General features: G+C 41.3%; 1 protein-coding gene across 1 annotated transcript in view; it reads left to right on the forward strand.

Moving 5' to 3' along the window:
* Positions 1–20,919, forward strand: part of SLC5A1 (solute carrier family 5 member 1) — a 103,730-nt gene that overhangs the window by 38,913 nt on the left and 43,898 nt on the right. The window contains exons 6-13 of the mRNA XM_045068227.1: positions 2,468–2,573; positions 3,724–3,804; positions 5,038–5,258; positions 5,488–5,623; positions 7,047–7,154; positions 11,790–11,940; positions 14,375–14,543; positions 19,075–19,290. Of these exons, the coding sequence (XP_044924162.1) occupies positions 2,468–2,573; positions 3,724–3,804; positions 5,038–5,258; positions 5,488–5,623; positions 7,047–7,154; positions 11,790–11,940; positions 14,375–14,543; positions 19,075–19,290 (1,188 nt within the window). The remainder of the gene's footprint in view (positions 1–2,467; positions 2,574–3,723; positions 3,805–5,037; positions 5,259–5,487; positions 5,624–7,046; positions 7,155–11,789; positions 11,941–14,374; positions 14,544–19,074; positions 19,291–20,919) is intronic.

Consider the following 20,919-nt stretch of genomic DNA (forward strand, 5'->3'; position numbering starts at 1 on the left):
TGTTTTGTTGACTGTTTCCTTTGCTGTGCAGAAGCTTTTGATTTTGATGAAGTCCTAAAAGTTCATTTTCACTTTTGTTTCCTTTGCCTTTGGAGACATATCTTGAAAGAAGTTGCTGTGACTGATATCAAAGAGGTTACTGCCTATGTTCTCCTCTAGGATTCTGATGGATTCCTGTCTCACGCTGAGGTCTTTTATAATAAATCGGACCCCTTTAAATGAGATAACTTTTTGTGATTTTACAGAGGCATGGAGGGGAGGGTTCAGCATTATGAATACTCATTCCAATTCCTATGGCTCAGTGTGCAGACGCACGACAGAGTGGCCATTTCACCTTTAGCGAAGCTGATGTGCAGCTGGAGGTCCTTTCTTCCTCTCTGGCTATAGAGGATAGGATGGAACAGATTCAGGACCTGGGAGGGGAATGCTTTCTTTGGCTACAGGGCTTTCCCACTTCCAGCCACTGAGTATCATAAGCACTCAGAGTCAGAGCTTCTTACTTTAAAGATGAGAACACAGAGACATGGAGAGGTGAAATGTTTTATCTAAGGTCAGGCCTATAATGGCAGCACTGGTGTTACAACCCAGATCCTCTGACCACTAGCCTTTGTGTGTATGTGTGTTTTCTCTTTCTAAGTCACCATTCTCTCCTTACCTTCTGACTCTGCATCTCCTCCTCCACCAAGAAAGACAATGATATTAGGTCTCCTGGGGCTAGAGAATCTGCAGGGGAGCTAAGAAACCAGTCCTCAGAAGACCTGTCTTGGGAGAGGGAGTTGTGCATTAGCATAAAAGCTTGGAGTTGGTGTGAGGCAGTCTCTCTGCCAACTAATAGAGGCAGAGAATAGGAGATGCGATTGGTGGGGAGCTGAGCCATTGGAGGGCCCCAAGGAGCTTAAGGAGGCTAAGATTGGAGAGGAGATGCAAGGGCATCATTCCCAGGGTTATGACCTGGTGGCCCTTTACACACCCTGAAACATATTAGGTTTTATGCAACAAAACAGCTTGTTCATTGCATCTAGGGGATGTCTATTTTCTTTCATACTTAGCAATTTGGAAATAAAAGATTTACCATGATCCTCCCTTAATACTAACTACCTGTCCTGGTAGTATTTTGGAGCTGCTATGAAAATTCATTTTGGGTGATTCTGGTACTCTCTATTTGGTTTAAATTAGCAGCTCACCATCCTGTCAGGTAGAAGGTTTTTTTTTTTTTTTTTTTTTTTTTTTTTTTTTTTTTTTTTTTAATTTTTTATTTTTTTTATTGGATTATATGAGGCAGGGAGGAGAAAGAGAACTGCATCAAGAACATAACTGGTGAATTTGGGGGTGAAGAGGAAACAATTCTTTCTAAAGTTTCATGAGATAATCTAGCTAAAAGCACCTAGAATCAAGCCTGCCATATAAGAGATTCTTGGTGATGTTCTTGTGTTTGAGTCAAGGTGGACTCCATTTGGGTTGAGAAGATAAAACTGATGTTGCTGAAGTTTCTCTCCATTCCAGAGTATGGGTGGGTTTTTCCTTCTCATGGACTCTTTAGTACCTGTTTTTGGGAATAGGTCTAATAAACCTTTGCACACTGAGGTGTAAATGATGAAGAATAGCTTAGATCAGCAGTCTACAAGTGGGTTAGGAGGAACTTCAAGGTGTTAATAGTTATTCCTTGGCAAACAAAGTTCTATAGTTAAATAAGTTTGTGAAGAGTCATTTACTATGTTACCCTCCTGGGGAGTCATAGTACATACTGTATATTAAAGGCTCAGGAGAGTTGTGTGGTGAGGAAACTGTCTTAACGTTGCTTAAGCATTTTACAGATCTCTGACTAGGGAATCCTTTTTTTCCGCCCATGGGATATCTATTATCATCTTGAATAAAGCCTGTTGAGAAACTTAGGAATAGAACATGGCTCTGAGGAGTTTCTGTGTTTTTTTTTTAATTAAAAAATTTTTTTTTCTGGTAAGAACACTTAACATGCTATCTGTCCTTTTGACAAATTTTAAGTATAAAATACATTATTGTTGACTATAGGCACAATGTTGTGTGGCAGATCTCTAGAGCTTATTCATTGTACTTAACTGAAACTTTATGCCTGTTCATTAATAATTCCCCATTTCCTTCTCCCCTCAGCCTCTGATATTCACCATTCTAGTCTTTGATTATACAAATTTGAGTGTTTTAGATAGCTTATATATGTGGAATTGTGTAGTATTTGTATCTCATATTCTTATCCAGAGATAAAAATATGGACATTTAATTGGGGTATTTAACCAAAGGGCGAGAGGGGTGTGAACCAACATTGGGCCCAGAAATCACAGGCATTGACAATACTCAGGAGACATCTTCTGCTACTCACTTCCTTCGTTTGCCTCTTTGTCTTTGCAGCTGAAGTGCCTCAACCAGGCTCTGGGTGCAGCCTGCAGCCAGCTGGCCTCCTTAACCCCTAACTCTGCCTCTTTTCTTCTTCTAGGCAGACATCTTTTCTGGGGCCATATTTATCAACATGGCCTTGGGTCTGGATCTGTACCTGGCCATCTTTCTCTTATTGGCAATCACTGGCCTTTACACAATCACAGGTGAGTCCATACAAATGACTCAGCCAAAGCCCAGGAAAGGAGAAGAAAGTAGGAGACATAGCTTTTCCTCTTGAGGAAGAGAGATACACCCAGGAAACAGTTTTAGGATGGAGTGTTTGTTTAGTCTCAATGCTCAGACCCTAACAAGTTATATAGGGACCCCAGAAAACTCTAGTGTTGGCTGGAATAGTCAGTGTAACTTCTTCTAGGAAGTGTGGTTGGGACTGGCCTTCCAGGTTGTGGCTAGAAGTTGGTTGAGTTGGGAGAATCAGAGAGGGAGTGCCAGGTACAGGGACAGGGAGAGCAAAGGAATGGAGTCAGGAATGGGCATGGCATGGCGCTGGGGCAGGGTGAGCAAGCAGGTGCATTTAGTTGGAGAAGGATGGTCAATGGGAGGTAGCTGAGGTGGGTGTGTGTGGAGTGATAAGTCCAGGTAGTTCAAAAAAGGTCACAGTGCAGGGAGTTTGGAAGCCAGAAGAAGGCCTTGGGTTTGATGAGATAGGCACTGGGAGGCACTGTAGGTGGGAAGGGAGGGAGTGATGCACAAAAAAAGAGATTTTAGAGGAAGACTTGAGAGGTGACTAGAGAAGCTGGTGACAGGAATAGCAGTTGGGGTGTTACTCTGCTCCTGATAGTGGGCCAGGGTCAGCAATGGAATTTACTGCCCAACTGCAGCCCCCCAGTTTTGGGGACAAGAAGTTACTTAAATGGTCTGAGTAAAGAGAGAGCAGACAGACATGCATGGAAGTAGCCTTCAAAAAGCGCTGATTCATTAACACCCTAACACCCTGTAGAGATAGACACTCTTTGCTCTTCCTTGCCTTTGTGGGAGAAAGTTCTTACCAGAGCCATCTCCTTTACGCCTTCTTCTGCCTTCAGTCACATCAAACTCTTCTTCCTCAAATAGGGAGAAACATTCTCCTTTTTCCAAGGTCTTCCCAGCATTTCTGTGAAAAATAAAGGTATAGAAACATGTTGGGTAGTAGATTGCTATAACAAGACAAGGGAGGAAAGGAAAGAAAGGCAGACAGGTGACTGAGAGGTGTGCTCAGAGGATGTGCAGAGGGAGAGGGGCAGGGAGTGGGCAAAAGACAGACACAGGTGTTCCTCCTATGTGAGGTCACATGTATTATTTCCTTTGCCTGTTTAGGGGGCTTGGCAGCTGTGATTTACACGGACACTTTGCAGACGGTGATCATGCTGGTGGGGTCTTTTATCCTCACTGGGTTTGGTAAGTGGGGCTGGGGCAGACTGAGGAGGCAGGGAGGCAGAAACAGGCCTAGGGAGAAAAAAAGCAAGTGTAGCATCCCTGCTTGCTGCTGGCCCAGGCAGTGAGCTGGGTATCCTCTGCCCTCCCCAGGGGGGTGGTCAAGCCTGGATTGCCTACCATAGTGAATGTCTGGGGCAACTTCCTCAGCCCTGGGGAGCTCAGTCTGGGCCAGGCTCAGGCAATACCTGGTCCCTGCTGCCCTCTTTAAATGAACTGAGCCAGAAGTCCCCAATGTGGACCTCTGATGTTGTGGTCTGCTCTCCGTGGAGAAAGTGGACAAAAAAGGGATATGTTTAAATATGCATCAGGCTAAATATATTCAATGTTGTATCTTAAACCTTAGATTACATCTTGTCTATATTTGATGTTAAATGTCCTTTATTTTATGAATTGATGATAGTAAGTGATCATTTTCTTATTTATTTCCTTATTTGACAAAATTTAAACAATTAGCCAGTCTATATTGACCCCTGACCCCAACTTTGAAATTTTATTTGTCTATAAAAATCCTAAAGAGAAGACTGGAGACTCTAGATCTAGCGATACTAATTATGGGAGAATCTAAAATGCATTTTTAAAAAAATAGGGCTCATACTCTCTGTGGGTCCTGTGAAGCTTCTTATCTACTCTCTATTCCCTGTTTCCAAGAGCTTCCATTTGATTTTCCCCAGTGACGATGGTGGTGGTAGTGGGTTCTGCAGGACAGAGGCTAGAATGACTTATTCAAGGGCACACAGCAAAGCGGTGGTAGGGTTCTAGACTCCTCCCCCTTTCTCTGTCTATCCTACCACACTTCTGTGACCAGGGATGGTATGGCTGAGTCTGTGGATCTCCAGGTTGCTGTGCAGGATTTTAAAGGCTGTTGCTGACAGTGAAGTGTGAGGGGAAAAACATCTTTGAGTCTTCAAAACCAAAGCCTCTCTTTTAATAAATTCAAATACTTTCCCTTTTTGAAAAGGTCTGTGGTTGGAATACTTTCACACATTACTGCTTTAGACCCTCACAGTCAACCCCCCACCCCAGGAAGCTGGACAGGATTAATAATCCCATTCTATGGATGAGAGAGCTGAGGCCCAGAATAAGAAAGTGACTTGCCCAAGATCACACAGGGAGGATGGTTTCTCAGGCATTCATAGGAAGAAACCTGCATGAAGAGCTGAGAGTTTTAGGTTGCTTGTTGCTGATGTTTTCCAGCTTTTCGCGAAGTGGGAGGGTATGATGCCTTCATGAAAAAGTATATGAAAGCCATTCCAACTGTGGTTACTGCGGAAAACATCACCATCAAAGAAGAATGTTATACACCAAGAGCTGACTCCTTCCACATCTTCCGAGATCCCCTCACAGGAGACCTGCCGTGGCCTGGGCTCATCTTTGGGTTGTCCATCCTTGCCCTGTGGTATTGGTGTACAGATCAGGTACCCATGTTGGATGTGTGGGGTGGACAGGGTGTTTCCAGGTCTCTACAGGGACTCTTATCTAAGGCTTGTGGTGTTGGATACAGTAGGGCAGGGCTTATATGGTCTGGGGTCACTGAACCTTGCGACAAGGGAATTCCAAGGACATGTGGGCGGGGAGCTGAAGGTAGCCAGAGAGCAATGAGAGGTCTCTGGCCTGTACCCCTCTCTTACGGGCTTTCCCTGGCAGGTCATTGTGCAACGCTGCCTCTCAGCCAAAAACATGTCTCATGTGAAGGCCGGCTGTATCTTATGTGGGTACATGAAGCTGCTGCCCATGTTCCTCATGGTGATGCCAGGAATGATCAGCCGCATCCTATACACAGGTGATGCCTCTTGCTGGACTCAGCAGCCACTCTCTCCCACTTTCCTCTCTCTGTGTCACTTCTAAAGCCCTGTAGCTTCCTGTTCTTTCTCTTCTGCCCTCTTCTTTTTTTCTTGCCACAATTACCAAATATTATTGTTTCCCCTTTATATAGCAAAAACTTGAGGTCACAGGACCTGTGGGGTTGTCTTCCCTGGTTCCTAACATTGACAATGACTTTAGACCCTTTTGCAAATTTTCTGAAGTTATGATACACCTCCAGCTGCAGTTTCTTCCAACTAATATTTGCTAACTTTTTGCTCAGTCTTCCTCAGGTTCTGGTAGTGTGTACGATGTCTTTAATGTCAAAGGACCCTGGCCAGTCTCTAACCCCGTTTCTTGGGCCATTTCTTTGAAGAGTCCTGAGCCTTGTACTTTACTATCTAGGGTATTAGAGTCTTTTTGACCATTTTGTGGCTTCTTCAGCTTTGCCAGTTGCATTTTTTTGGTCAGCCATCATAGGTCCAAACTGTTTCTTGGAATGTGAAATAATGGCAAAAAAAGAGAGTGCCAGGGAGTAAAACTTTGGTGAGCTCCCAAAATGAAGATAGGACAGTCTGGGGCACTTGCTGCCATTGGCTCCTTTTAGGTATACTCCTATACTGGCTCACCTGTCATGAGAAAAATATTTGTAACTGAATAATTTATATTTGTAACTAAATAATTTATGTTGTAATAATAATATATAATTAAGTTGTAAATTATATATTATATGATTTATATTGTACAACACACAAAAAAATATTTGAGATAGTGCTATAATGAATCGGCAGTCTCTATTGAGCAGCACTAAATGATATAACTGTAGTAGGTACCTAATAAATGTTTATTGATTTAATTCTAAAGAAGTTACTGGAATTTTCTCCAAGTCTCTAGATCATTTTCCCTTCCCATATCAGGCTACTTTTTATCTTTCTCTAACCCAGATTTTTCACATTTTGGAAGTATTGCCCAACATCCCCCCACTGAAGTAAAACTGGGTGTTCAATCCTACTTGTAAAAATGCTGCTGCAAATAAACCTCAAATTAGGAGCCATGGGTCACTATGATCATCAGGAGAAACAAGACAATAGTCACTGCTATGTTGTAGGGAGGTCTAGCTAAAGTCTGAAGACTGTGCCCCCTCTCTATCCACCCTGAGCATTGCTTTATTTTCTCCCTCCTCTACCTAAGAACTCTTTTCCCCCAGTCAGATCTTGGATATGGTCATACCAGTAGGGCAGGGGCATGGTGTTGTAGGGCTCAACTTGAAGTTGCACTCTCTGTGGAACCAATTCAGGGCCTTGGGCAGGAATGTCCTGTTTGAAGTCTTATTTTAAGAAAGTGAATCTTGGAAATACTTCCTTGATTTCTGCTTGCTGACATGGCTCTTCATCTTTTCCCAGAAAAAGTTGCCTGCACCGTCCCCTCGGAATGTAAGAAATATTGTGGTACTGAGGTTGGCTGTACAAATGTTGCTTACCCGACGTTGGTGGTGGAGCTCATGCCCGATGGTGAGAGTCATTTTTCTGGAAAAGTCTTTCTTTGGAGGCTGATTTGGCTTCCTCTTTACGTAGATTTCTGTGGCCCTCTGGGGGAAAAGCCATTTCTGAGCTTGGGAGCCCAGTAGGGAAGGCTTTCCTCTGGTGTCCTCAGCTTTTGAACACATCTTCCCTCATTGGAAAAGAGACATATGTTTAGGTTGAGCTCTATGAGGTCTAGCATGTGTTCATCAGTCAGGTGTTGGAAAAGAGGTGAAAATGCGCTAGTGAAAAACACAGCTTTTCTGTGCTCATCTAGAAGATCTTTCAGAACTCTCCAACAGACATTAACATGAAAGCTTGAACTAAGTGGAATTTTTCCTTGGAAATGCATTGATATTCCAAGGAAAAGCCTGGAGGGAAAGGCAAAGCAGTTTTAACTACAGAATAAGGAAGTTTTAAAAACTTTCCAAAGAGGCAACTTACGGAATGGGTGAAGATTTTATTTGCAAATGACACTACATATAAGGGGCTGGTATTCAAGATCTATAAAGAACTTCTCCAACTCAAGACACAAAAAACAAAGAATCAAGTCAAAAAATGGGCAAAAGACATGAACAGACACTTCTCCAAATAAGACATACAAATGGCTAACACACACATGAAAAAGATGTTTGGCATCATTAGCCATCAGGAAAATTCAAATCAAAACCACATTGAGATACCACCTTATAACATTTAGAATGGCAAAAAATGAACAAGGCAAGAAACAGCAAATGTTGGAGAGGTTGTAGAGAAAGGGAACCCTCTTACACTGTTGGTGGGAATGCAAGTTGGTGCAGCCACTTTGGAAAACAGTGTGGAGGTTCCTTGAAAAGTTAAAAAGAGAGCTACCCTTTGACCCAGAAATTGCACTACATGGCATTTACCCCAAAGATGCAGATGTAGTGAAAAGAAGTGAAAAGACATGCACCCAATGTTCATAGCAGCAATGCCCAGAATAGCCAAACTGTGAAAGGAGACTAGATGCCCTTCAACAGGTGAATGGATAAAGATGTGGTCCATATAAACACTGGAATATTACTCAGCCATCAGAAAGGATGAATACCCAACATTTGCATCAACATAGATGGAACTGGAGGAAACTACACTAAGTGAAATAAGCAGAAGCCAATTATTATATGGTTTCACTTATTTGTGGAAAATAAGGAATAGCACGGAGGACATTAGGAGAAGGAAGGGAAAAATAAAGGGGAGGATAACCAGAGGGGTAGATGAACCATGAGGGACTATGGACTCTGGGAAACAAACTGAGGGTTTTAGAGGGGAAGGGCTTGGGAAATGGGTTATCCCAGTGATGGATATTAAGGACACATATTGCAATGAGCACTGGGTGTTATACACAAACAGTGAATCACGGAACACTACATCAAAAAATAATGATGTACTGTATGGTGACTTACATAACATAATAAAAAATTAATAAAGAAATAAAATAAACAACAACAACAACAAAGGATGAGGAAGTTTGAGGCAGTAGATGGATGGGCCACAAGGGGGCTACAGAGAATGTGTTATCCTTGGAGTCCAGAATAATTAGAGTTTTGGGGTAGGCCTGTAGGGTTACTGTTCATATTTCATGTCGAAGAAAAAATCTAATTCTGGATCAAGGGATGTAAACTTAATTAGGTTAAGGGGTCTCAGGAGACCAAAAATTCAAAGGTACTGAACAGGAAAACTTGCAATAAACTTACAAAATTTTATCATTGAGAAGAAACCTAGAGACTAGTCAAACCTCTCCATTTCATAGTTAGGGGAAACTGAGACCTACAAAAGGAAAATGATTTTTTCCAAGGCCACACAGCAACTCAGTATCTGGCTTGCTTAACTGTGCTCAAGGCTGGAATTGAAGATTTTTTTTTTTTAAACTGCAAACTGGATGTGTGACCTTGTACAAACCATTTGCATTCAAATTCTATAAAAATGGGGGTAATCGTTAACAATTCCACTGAACCAGGCTGCTTATTAATTAAGGTTGCAATAAGAAGAGTCACATGGCTGGTTCTTTTAGAGTTCTGGTTTGGATTACACTGTAATTTATTTATGTTATTTTTCTTTCTCTCCTTTTTTTAGAAAAATTTAAATGATTTACTTATATTTATTTATTTATTTATTTTAAAAAGCTTTTATTTATTTATTTGTCAGAGAGAGAAAGCACAAGCAGGGGGAATGGCAGGCAGAGGGAGAAACAAGTTCCCTGCTGAGGGACCCTGATGTGTGGGACTCAGTACCAAGACCCCAGGATCATGTCCTGAGTCAAAGACAGGTGCTTAAGGGACTGAGCCACCCAAGCGTCTCTACTAAGTTATTTTAGAGAGAGAGCATGAGTGAATGGGGGAGCGGCAGTAGGAGAGAGTGAGAGACCCTTGAAGCAAACTCTGCTCAGTGCAGGGCCCCACATGGTGGTCAATCCTAGGACCTTGAGATCATGATCTGAGGCAAAACCAAGGAATCAAGTGACAGAGCCACCCAAGTTCCCCTAAAATTTTTTTTTAAAGTAGGGGCGCCTGGGTGGCTCAGTGGGTTAAATCCTCTGCCTTATGCTCAGGTCATGATCTCAGGGTTCTGGGATGGAGCCGCACATTGGGCTCTCTGCTCAGCAGGAGCTGAATTGTGTGCCTTAAGTGATGAATCATATGTATGTGAATTATAGCTCAGTAAAGATTTCAATGGAGAAAAAAAAAAAAAAAGACAAGGCTGTATTCCCAGCTCTGACCCTAAGCAAGTTATGCCAACCTGGGCCTCACTTCTTGGTGTGTTGAATGGGGATAATACTACCATTCCCAAATCAGAATAAGGGATTGTTCTTTTAAAATTTCTCCCAATCATGGGGGCACCTGGGTGGCTCAGTGGGTTAAAGCCTCTGCTTTCGGCTCAGGTCATGATCCCAGGGTACTGGGATCAAGCCCCATATCAGGATTTCTGCTCAGCAGGGAGTCTGCTTTCCTCCTCTCTCTCTCTGCCTGCCTCTCTGCCTACTTGTGATCTGTCAAATAAATAAATAAATTAAAAAAAATTTCTCCCAATCATGGCCAACATGGTTTGCTACAATCTCTATTACTACTTCCACACCAAGGAGAACATAAAGGTGTCCCTGCTAGGGAATTTTTGTTAGTATATTCAGAGGTGTGCAACCATCACCATAATTTTAGAAAACTTTTATCACCTCTAAAAAATCCTGCACCTATTATCACCCCATATTTTATCCCATCCCCTAGGCAACCATTCATCTACTCCCTCTCTCTATGGATTTGCTTATTTTGAGCACCTAACATAAACAGGGTTATACAATAGTTGTTCTTTGTGTCTGGCTTATTTCACTTAGAAGAATGCAAGGTTTATCTACATTATAGCATGCATTAGTACTTCACCCTTTTTTATTGATAAATAATATTCCATTGCATGGATATATCACACTTTGTTTATCATCAGTTGATAACATTGTCTTGTTTCTACTTTTTAGCTATTATAAATAATACTACTATGAACATTCATATTTGAGTTTTTAAAAAGATTTATTTATTTATTTTAGAGGGAGAGAGAGTGGGGGGCACAGAGGAAGAAGGAGAGAGAAAATCCTAAGCAGACTGCCCACTAAGCATGGAGCCCAATGAGGGGCTCAGTTTCATGACTCTGAGATCATGAGCTGAGCCAAAATCAAGAGTCAAACACTCAACCGACTGAGTGTTGTTCACGTCCAAGTTTTTATGTGAACATGTTTTTATTTCTTTTGAACAGATACCTAGGAGTGAAATTAATGGGTCATATGGTAACTGCATGTTTGATTTGAGAAACTGCTAGAGTATTTGCAACAGTGGCTGTGTCCTTTTACATTATTGCCATCAATATGTGAGGGTTCCTATTTCTCCACATCTTCATCCACACTTGTTGTTATCTGTCTGTCTTTCTTCTTCTTCTTTTTTTTTTTTTAAAATTATACCCACCCTAATGGATACAGAGTAGTATTTTATTGTGGTTTTTGGTTTGAATTTCTTTGATGTTGAGCATCTTTTCATGTGATTATTAGCCACTTGTTTATCTTCTTTGGAGAAGCTTCTATTCAAGTTCTTTGTCTATTTTTAATTGGATTATTTGTCTTTTTTTATTATTCAGTTATACACATCCTTTTTATATTCTGCATGCTAGACCCTTATTAGACATATGAATTGCTAGTATTTCTTTCCATTCTATGGAGATTTCACTTTATTGAAAACATCATCTTTTGAATCATAGTTTGAATCTTTCTGCTATACCATGAATTTTTTAAATAAAAGACCTTATAAAACTCCTCTTAGATGGAATCACACATACCATCAGCACCATCACCATTAACCATTATCACCCCATCACCACCACCATCATCATCATCATTCAGTTGCAAAGTATTTACTCATATATATTTTGTCCTTATCTCTTTGTTGACTGCTTTGGGCTTACAGTATAATTTAAAGCCACAATTCATTCTTGAAATACCTAGTCTTTCTGGAGAGACAAGTTGGAGAACATGGCATGGTATTGGAAGGCAAACAGACCTTGAGTTCTCACAATTTCCAAGTACAAAAGAGCTGAGTTGTTGTGTGTGCCACTCAGATCCTCCTTCTCTTTCAGGACTGAGAGGCCTGATGCTGTCAGTCATGTTGGCCTCTCTCATGAGCTCCTTAACCTCCATCTTCAATAGTGCCAGCACCCTCTTCACCATGGACATCTACACCAAGATCCGGAAGGGAGCATCTGAGAAAGAGCTCATGATTGCAGGAAGGTAAGTGCAGCATCTTCTTGCCACCCACCATGAAAGTTTGAATGATCTGTACTATCCTTCAAGGTAGAGAAGACTGGTACATGCTTGGGTAGAATGGCAGTAACCTCTGTCATTAGTTATATTTACACTTTAGTGACATTTAACTTTAAATTGAGGATCATCAGGGTGCCTGGGTGGCAGATGGTTAAGCCTCTGCCCTTGGCTCATGTCATTATCTCCAGGTCTTGGGATCGAGCCCCATGTTGGGCTCCCAGCTTGGTGGGGACTCTGCTTCTCCCTCTCCCTCTGCTTCTCCCCCTGCTTGTGCTCTCTCTCTTTCTCTGCTTGTATCTCTCTCAAATGAATAAATAAATAAAAAAATATATAAATTGAAGATCATCAAACAATGCCTGTCTGGAGTAAGATACGACATCAGAAATCATCCAATCTAACCCTCAGTTTATCAACAAACAAAAGGAGGCTTGTCTTGCCTAAATCCATGTAGTCTGGACAGTGGCAGAAAGAGGACTGGAATTCAGGCCAACTGAGTCCTTGTTCACATCCCTTTATGCTACCCCATGTGGCCCTCCTCAGCCCTCTACACTGTAGGTCTTCACATGGGCCATCTTCAAGGCCCAGACGCCTCTGATGCCTTGACCATTTGCTGCAACATTTTTGCATTTGACTGTGAGGGTCAAGTGATACTGTGCTTGGGAACATGCTCTGTAAAGTCTAAAACACCATGCTATATGTACATTTGTTATTGCAAATGAGATAGTGGACACAACAGAATACTGAAAGACAGAAGGGTTGATACATGGCTCAGAGGTACTCATAATCTTGACTATCCATTGAGCAGATACTTGGAGAGAGGACTAACTAAAGCTCTGCTGTGTCTCTTTCTGGGGGGCTCTGGCAGGTCAACTTCCTCGGAGCAGAGGAATCAAGTCCCTGTGAGGTCAGTCAAGGAAAAGTTCCATAGTGAGTGTGGGAGGGGGTATGGGCTGCCACCTCATAGGCCCCATCAATAAGATTAGGGCAAAGGAAGGAAAGAGGACAGGCCACTGTCAGGTGTTGAGACACCTAGCACTCAGGGCATATCTAACCAGGCCTGAGTCTACTCCTTTGCTTCACAGAAATCAGAACCATCATCCTGACTGGTTTTCCCTTAGAAAGGACTTTAGTTTTTCCTGTTTCTCCCCTCCTCCCTTATATCTATAAGATGCAACATGAGAAGAGAACCATTTTGTTGCTTTGCTCGGGGATGGCCCCCTTGGCTCTGAGATTGTTGGGGACCACACTTTTGTACATCCCACGACTGCTGCCCTGGATTTTATCCCTGCCCTAGATGAGCTTATAGAAAATAATTCCAGACTTTGCTATGGTGACTGTAAGAGCAATCAAGGGCTCAAAGCAGGAAGAGGTGAACATGGCATGCAGTAGTTGGGGGAAAGCTCCTGGAAGAGGGAGGCCTGACCTGAGGCCAAAATGGTAGGTAGGATTTGGGTATATGGGGGCAGTGGAAGGGGATTCCAGGAGAAATATATGAGTGAAAACACTGCTTTGTAAAGGTTAGTGTAAGATTCTTTTGCCTTAAATTCATGTAAGATAAAGGAATCATAGCCATCTTTCTAATTAAATCAAAAGCACAAGTAAGGGGAGCTTGTAAGGGAACCCTCCAATCTCTTCATGACTTGAAGTGAAATTCAAGAGGAGAGCTGGAAATACTTGGTAGTGTCCCTTTCTTTCTAGACTGTTTCTTTATAAACTATTTTTCATTGTGGTCTTCACTTTATTATGAAGAGGAAGAGGAGGAGAAGGGAAAGGAGGAGAAGGAGAAAAAAATAAAAATTATGGCCTTTACTATTTACTGTTTGCTAGGTGTTTTATTATAGCTGATCCTTATTCTAGAATTGCAAGGTCAGTCTTATTGTCCCCAATTCACAGACAGAGAAATTGAGATTCAGAGAGGTTAAGCAACGTATCCTATGTCACACATAGAAAAGAAAAATTTGAGTCCAGGACCCTTGTTCCTACATTCTACTACTTGTCAAAGTGTGATTCTCTTATGGCAGTTACTGGTTTAGGTTTGTCAAGTGCATTACATTTATTCACAGGCACAGATGACTTTCTCATAGAGGCAGAATACAGATGGAAAAAAAGCCTCAAGAATGAATTTGCTAATTATTTTTCCTTGCCTATGGTAATATTACACACACACACACATAATATGTATATATAATATACAATAAATAAAATGATACACACACATATAAATATCTACATTTGTGTGTATATGTATTTGCTATATATATTATATATATATACACACATCTGACATATAGTAATCATACACATATGATACATATATATATCATACATCTGACACATAGTAATATGTATTTATTCATATAGAGCCATTTATTGACGTTGTATTGGGGGATTTTGATTTCAGGTTGTTCATCCTGGTGCTGATAGGTGTCAGCATTGCCTGGGTACCCATTGTGCAGTCAGCACAAAGTGGGCAGCTCTTCGATTACATCCAGTCCATTACCAGTTACTTGGGACCACCCATTGCAGCCGTCTTCTTGCTTGCTATTTTCTGGAAGAGAGCCAATGAGCCGGTAGGTTTCATTTTTGCATGTCCTGAAAAGCCGCTCTGACACAGAAGTGTCACAGCCCCACCTGGAGCACCATATTCTGTATGGGAGGGATTCTATTTCCCAGAGATCTCAAGCAGAAATAGATGTGCTGCTGAAGGTTTTTATGGCAAAGCCTTCAGGGACTCTCCTGGGTATACATTCTTTTGGATTCACCTCCCCTCCTTGCTGCAGGTTCCAAACTCATTCCCAACTAATGATATACATGTTCCATCCAACCTGAATGACTTTGGCCTGTTAACATGGCACTAGCCGGGAAGTTTGTATCCCAGGCGAGCAGCTCCAGAGGGAGTCCTAGCACAGGCTCCCTCTAGTGGTTCCTTTAAAAAAATTTCCTTTTTAAAAAAAGTTCTATTCAGCCACTGTATGGTACATCATTAGTTTTTGATGTAGTGTTCCGTGATTCATTAGTTAGTTGCATGTAACACCCAGTGCTCATCACAACACGTGCCCTCCTTAATACTCATCACCCTGTTACCCCATCCTTTCACCCCCTTCTCCTTCGTAAACTTCAGTTTGTTTCCCAGGGTTTGTAGTCCCTCAGGGTTCATCTCCCTCTCTGATTTCTCTCCCTTCTGATTTCCCTCCCTTCCCTAATGATCCTTTGTGCTATTGTTTACATTCCACATATGAACAAAGCTATATGATAATTGTCTTTCTCTGCTTGACTTATTTCACTTGACATAATCCCCTCCAGTTCCTCCCATGTTGATGCAAATGGTGAGTATTCATCCTTTCTGATGGCTGAGTAATATTCCATTGTATGTATGTACCTCTAGTGGTTCTGCAGTGAGCTTGGCTTTCCAGCCAGCACCTCTCAAGGCCCAGTGAAAAACGATGTCCTGGTGCTCAAGCAATGTATATGCAAAACAACATAAGGTAGATAATAATTAAGGGATAAAACATAGCATAGAATATGAGAAGGATTCACAGAAAGACTATATTAGCATGGGCTGAACTAGAGGGAAGAGAGGGTGTGCAAAGCAGAGAGAGAACAGCACCAGAACTTGGAGGCAGAAGTGCAAGGATAAGCATGAGGATGAGGAGTTTGAAAGGCATTTCACATGACTTGAGAAGGAGTTTGTGTGTATGGGTTAATGGAAGAAATGCTAGACAAGAATGTTGAAGTTAAATTAGGAATGGCTCCTTTGAAAAAGCCAGGCCAGAGGGTTTGGATTTTCATTGGGGTGCTGTTACAGGTTTTGAAGCACCATGAAAAGGATGCCTTTGGATATGGCTTCTGACTGAGGTGTTGCTCACCTGTCTCTGTATTAAACCATCTGCACACTCAGGGAAGGCTGGGATCGAGTGGGGGTAATAACTGTGTAGCCCATTTTCTGAAGCAGTATCAATGATGACATATTTTTGGTTAGAGACAACCCCTTTCTCCCAATAGGACAGAAACAAATATACACTTGGGAAATACCTCACTGGAATGACCCAGCTTTGAAGTGTAAAATTATGTGTGTTTCTCTTCACTCAACATTTGACATTAGGAACATAGTCCAGATTTGCTGGCAACACAAAACTGCATGCACAGATAAATACCCTTGAGAGATCAGAATTAAACCTGCAAGTGATCATGACTGGTTTGAGAAATAGGCACACTCTTCAGATTTATTTCAATAGGGATTGGCAGAAGCTGAGAGATTTCTAAAATACAAGTTAGTATAGTGTGGCTAGAAGCCCATCTGGGTATTGCTGTGGACTAAAAACAGACTCAGTTCAACAAAGGACTGTGGCAGCCAAAAAATAAGGCTAAAAATTGGGATAGAGTGTAGTGGTTCTCAACTGGGGGAGATTTTGCCCTTCCCCAAGGGAACTTTTGGCAAAGTCTGGCAACATTTTTGATTGGCTTTGATTCAGAAAATGCTACTAGTATCTATTGTGTGGAAGCCAATACACAGGACAGCTCCCCTCAGGCTCAACCCCCAGTCACAAAAGAATTATCCAGCCCAAATGTCACAGGTCTGAGGGTGAGAAGCCATTGTTAGAGTCTCTGGAGAGCAGCACATAGAGACTACAAAATGATTCTCAGGACCAGTCAGGGATTGTGTTTAATAAGGGGTGACTCACGGGACGCCTGGCTGGCTCAGTTAGTTGGACGACTGCCTTCGGCTCAGGTCATGATCCTGGAGTCCCGGGATCGAGTCCCGTATCGGACTCCCAGCTCCATGGGGAGTCTGCTTCTCTCTCTGACCTTCTTCTCCTCGTTCATGATCTCTCTCACTGTCTCTCTCTCAAGTAAATAAATAAAATCTTAAAAAAAAAGGGGATCACTTATTAAAATCTTGAGGAAAATGTCAAAATTTCCCAGATTTTTCAAGAGCCTCTTGAGAATAAACTGAAAGGAACAGGAAGATACTAATTGCCAAAAGAGAAGGACTATATGTTGGATAATTCAATTAAATAGTTAATTGAAATGAAATGAAAATTGAAATTAAGTTTAAAAAGTTTTATTTATTTATTTGTCAGAGAGAGGGGGAGAGCGCACACACAAGCAGGGGGAGAGCCAGGTAGAGAAGGCAAAGGGAAAAGCAGGCTTCTGGTGAGCAAGGGACCCAATGTGGGACTCAATTCCAGGACCCTGGGATCATGATCTGAGCCAAAGGTAGACACTAACCAACTGACCCAGGCATCCTGCTAATTGAATTTAAATAAAAAGAAAAAAAAGCAAAAAATCAAAAGAGAAGACAAACTTTATAGCAGATTTTATCAATACTATTCATACAAACTAAAGTAAAAAAGTAATTTTTGAATGAATATGTGTGTGGGGAATGAATGGGGGACATCTTTTTCCTCATCTATCTATCATCTATCTATCTGTCTATCTATCATCTATCCTTTACCATCTACCATCATCTATCTACCTAGCAGATACTTCCAGATGTCAGACGGAGAGCTGACAACACAAAGGGAATAAATCTTGGTTCCTTCCCTGGGCAAATTCCCAGTTCAGATGGGGAGAGAGAGAAGTGATTGAGTGATTCCACAGAAGGGGAATTGGTGCTGGAATTGGAGGTGTGTCTATAGTGCAGTCACAGCACGGAGGATGGGTCCATCCAATTCTGTCTTAGGAGAAGAGGGGACATGTAAGCTAGAACAAGGTTACCAGGAAGGGAGGAGCTTGTGTTCTCCCAGATAAAGAGTGACCTGTACAAAGACATAGGACATGAATACACTGATAATTGAACACACCTGGGATATAAAGTGCAGGGGTACCCATGGCTAGGAAAGTTCAAGGATCAACATTTGACATGAAAGCTCTTTCTTACCACCCTTCTATGAGCTCACTGTACTTTGTCACTGATCCTTTTAAAATATGGCCTCTAGATTTAGACCTGGTTCTCTAGGTGAGGCCTGACTGAAAAGCAAGAAGCAAGAAGGAAATAAGGAAGGAAGGAAAGGAGGGAAGGGGTTTAAAAAAACCCTGAAAAATTGTACCCCTGTATTTTTAGTCTCTTAAAGGATTTCCATATTTTTAATATGCAAACCCAAAACTTAATGTAAAGACACATAATATAATCTTGTGTTTTCAAATGAAAAACAGTGACTTTGGATCTATAAAAGGGACTATGAAGAAAGTAGTATTTATATTTTGATGGAAACATTCTTTTCTCTTCCATCCCTCAAAGACCCAATTTGTTTTTCAAAGGCTTCAAGGAAAACAAATTATTTCATAAGTAATTACATTACCTTTGAATGTGCTTAAATCTGGAGGCTGATGGTGATAGCAGCTACAGGAACCAGAGTCAAATTATTTATTTATTTAATTTAAAAAAAAAATTTTAATAAACATATAATATATTTTTATCCCCAGGGGTACAGGTCTGTGAATTGCCAGGTTTACACACTTCACAGCATCCCCAATGTCCATAACCCTACCCCCCCTTCTCTCAACCCCCCTCCCCCCAGCAACCCTCAGTTTGTTTTGTGAGATTAAGAGTCACTTATGGTTTGTCTCCCTCCCAATCCCATCTTGTTTCATTCATTCTTCTCCTACCCCCTTAACCCCCCATGTTGCATCACCACTTCCTCATATCAGGGAGATCATATGATAGTTGTCTTTCTCCAATCAGAGTCAAATTATTATTATAGAGGGCACGGATTGCATGGAGCACTGGGTGTGGTGCAAAAATAATGAGTACTGCTTTTCTGAAAATAAATAAATTAATTAAAAAAATAAAATTAAAAATTAATTTTTGGAATTAAGGCTTTGGGTTGACACTAGACACAAGTTATTAGACATTGTTACCCCATTATATTATGAATCTTGTTTTATGCCCCAGGTAAAATCATCACTGAAACATGATAAACACACCTTCAGGCTTGGCCTGACATCACACTCTTAGCCATATTCTGAACGCCAGCATTCTGGCTTCAGAAGGCCTAAAGCTATCATTTGTCTCATTTTTATTCCTTTTTCTCTGTCTCCCAGGAATGCCCTGATGTTTTGTGTGTTTGGTGTTAATTAACCCAAGGTTTTCTTTCACAGGGAGCCTTTTGGGGACTAGTCATAGGATTTCTGGTTGGGGTGTCCCGTATGGTGACTGAATTTGCCTATGGAACTGGGAGCTGCATGCAGCCCAGCAACTGTCCCACGATTATCTGTGGTGTGCACTACCTGTACTTTGCCATCATCCTCTTTGTCATATCTGTCATCGTCATCGTGGTTGTCTCTCTCTTCACCAAACCAATTCCAGATGTGCATGTGAGTATCCGTTTTGGGGAATGTGTCCTTCCCTTGATTCATGCTCATGCTATAACACCCACCTTGTTGCCCTTTCCTCAATTAAACATCTCACACTCACATGACTAAAACAGTCCTTGCTTACCGTTGGTTTTACATAGAAAGACACAAGCCAGAAAACATGATGTGCTAGCAAGGTGGTGGTGTCAAGTGTGTGTCTTCTGTAGGAGTCCTCACCACAGTTATTTCAGTCCAGGGGCTAATCTCTGGATCCTGCTCACCAAGTAACAGCACAGGTGCAAGGGAATGAGATCACTTGGGTGAGTACAGGGACTAGCCTGTTTTAGATACTCAAGTCTCAAATAGAAACTTAGATTTCTTCTAGTAGACCCATGGCATAACTTTCAGGGGTCTCAGCAAGGGACATAGTTACAAAAAAACCATGCTCAGGGAAATCTGAAGTATGATATACCCTTAATTTTTTCCCCTATTAACCCTCCAAACAATTATCCATATAATTTGAGGAATTTCAAATATCAAAGTCCAATTGATTCAAGACTCCAAAATGGCAAATAGTCTTCTTTAATTCTAGATGTCACCCTTGGTTTAGGATTCATTCAAGCTCTCCCAATGCAGATGAAAATTTCTAATTATAGGTCACTTTTACCATAAACAATATAATTTGGGCATCCAACATAGCTAATACTTAAACTTTTTCAGGTTTCTAAGAACAGAGGTAGAGTTTACCTAAGATCATGTTAATCCATAGAGAAAGAGAAGGTTTTTTGTTTTTTTTTTTTAACTTTTTACTCATGCATATACAAATACAGGGACTTATGGAATCCTGAAGAGACCTTCGACCTCCTTGCCAAATTTTCAAAACTGTACCTAATCTTAATGTCAAACAAAGACTTCTTTTATAAAAGAAGAATCACCATTATGTTTATTGGCTGAATCTGTCAATAGGCTTTCTTTGTGCTGTATTAACTGCTTCCTGATGTCTCAGTGTTTGCAAGTATTGCAGCCCTAAACACATTTAGCCCCAGGATTCCTCTTTTTTTTTTTTTTCCTTAAAGATGTTACTTATTTATTTGACAGAGAGAGACACAGAAGGAGGGGGAGTGGGAGAGAGAGAAGCAGGGTTCCTGCTGAGCAGGGAGCCTGATGCAAGAAGGCTCCGAACTAGGACCCTGGGATCATGACCTGAGCTGAAGGCAGACAGCCAGGCACCCCATCCATGATTCCCCTTGAAGTAGAGAAAGCAACATAGTCATCGAAGAGGGCATAGCTGGAATGAATACATTTCATTGACTTTCAGACTTCTTCAAGTTTCTGGTTTCATGTTCATAGAAACTGTCTCCAGTGCTACTCAATTCTAATATGGTTCATGATTCTACAGATTATTTTCTTATAATGTGACAAACACATGGTGCAAACTCTGCTCTACACTTCTGGTCTGGAGAAATGGGTTTTTGGTCTTCTTTCTTAGCACCAATGCTAAAAGGAACAAATTTAGTCATCATATATAAGAAGAGTTCATTCATTCAAGACAGACATTTCTTTATTCAAGGCAATCTCTTAGTCTTTGAATATTATATTCATGTGTGTAATTTACATCGAAGTGCTCAACTTATTTAGAGATAATGTGGA

Source organism: Mustela putorius, unplaced genomic scaffold (assembly GCF_011764305.1).
Source record: "Mustela putorius furo isolate JIRA1106 unplaced genomic scaffold, ASM1176430v1.1 tig00000081_pilon_pilon_pilon, whole genome shotgun sequence".
In the NCBI taxonomy this organism is placed as follows: domain Eukaryota; kingdom Metazoa; phylum Chordata; class Mammalia; order Carnivora; family Mustelidae; genus Mustela; species Mustela putorius.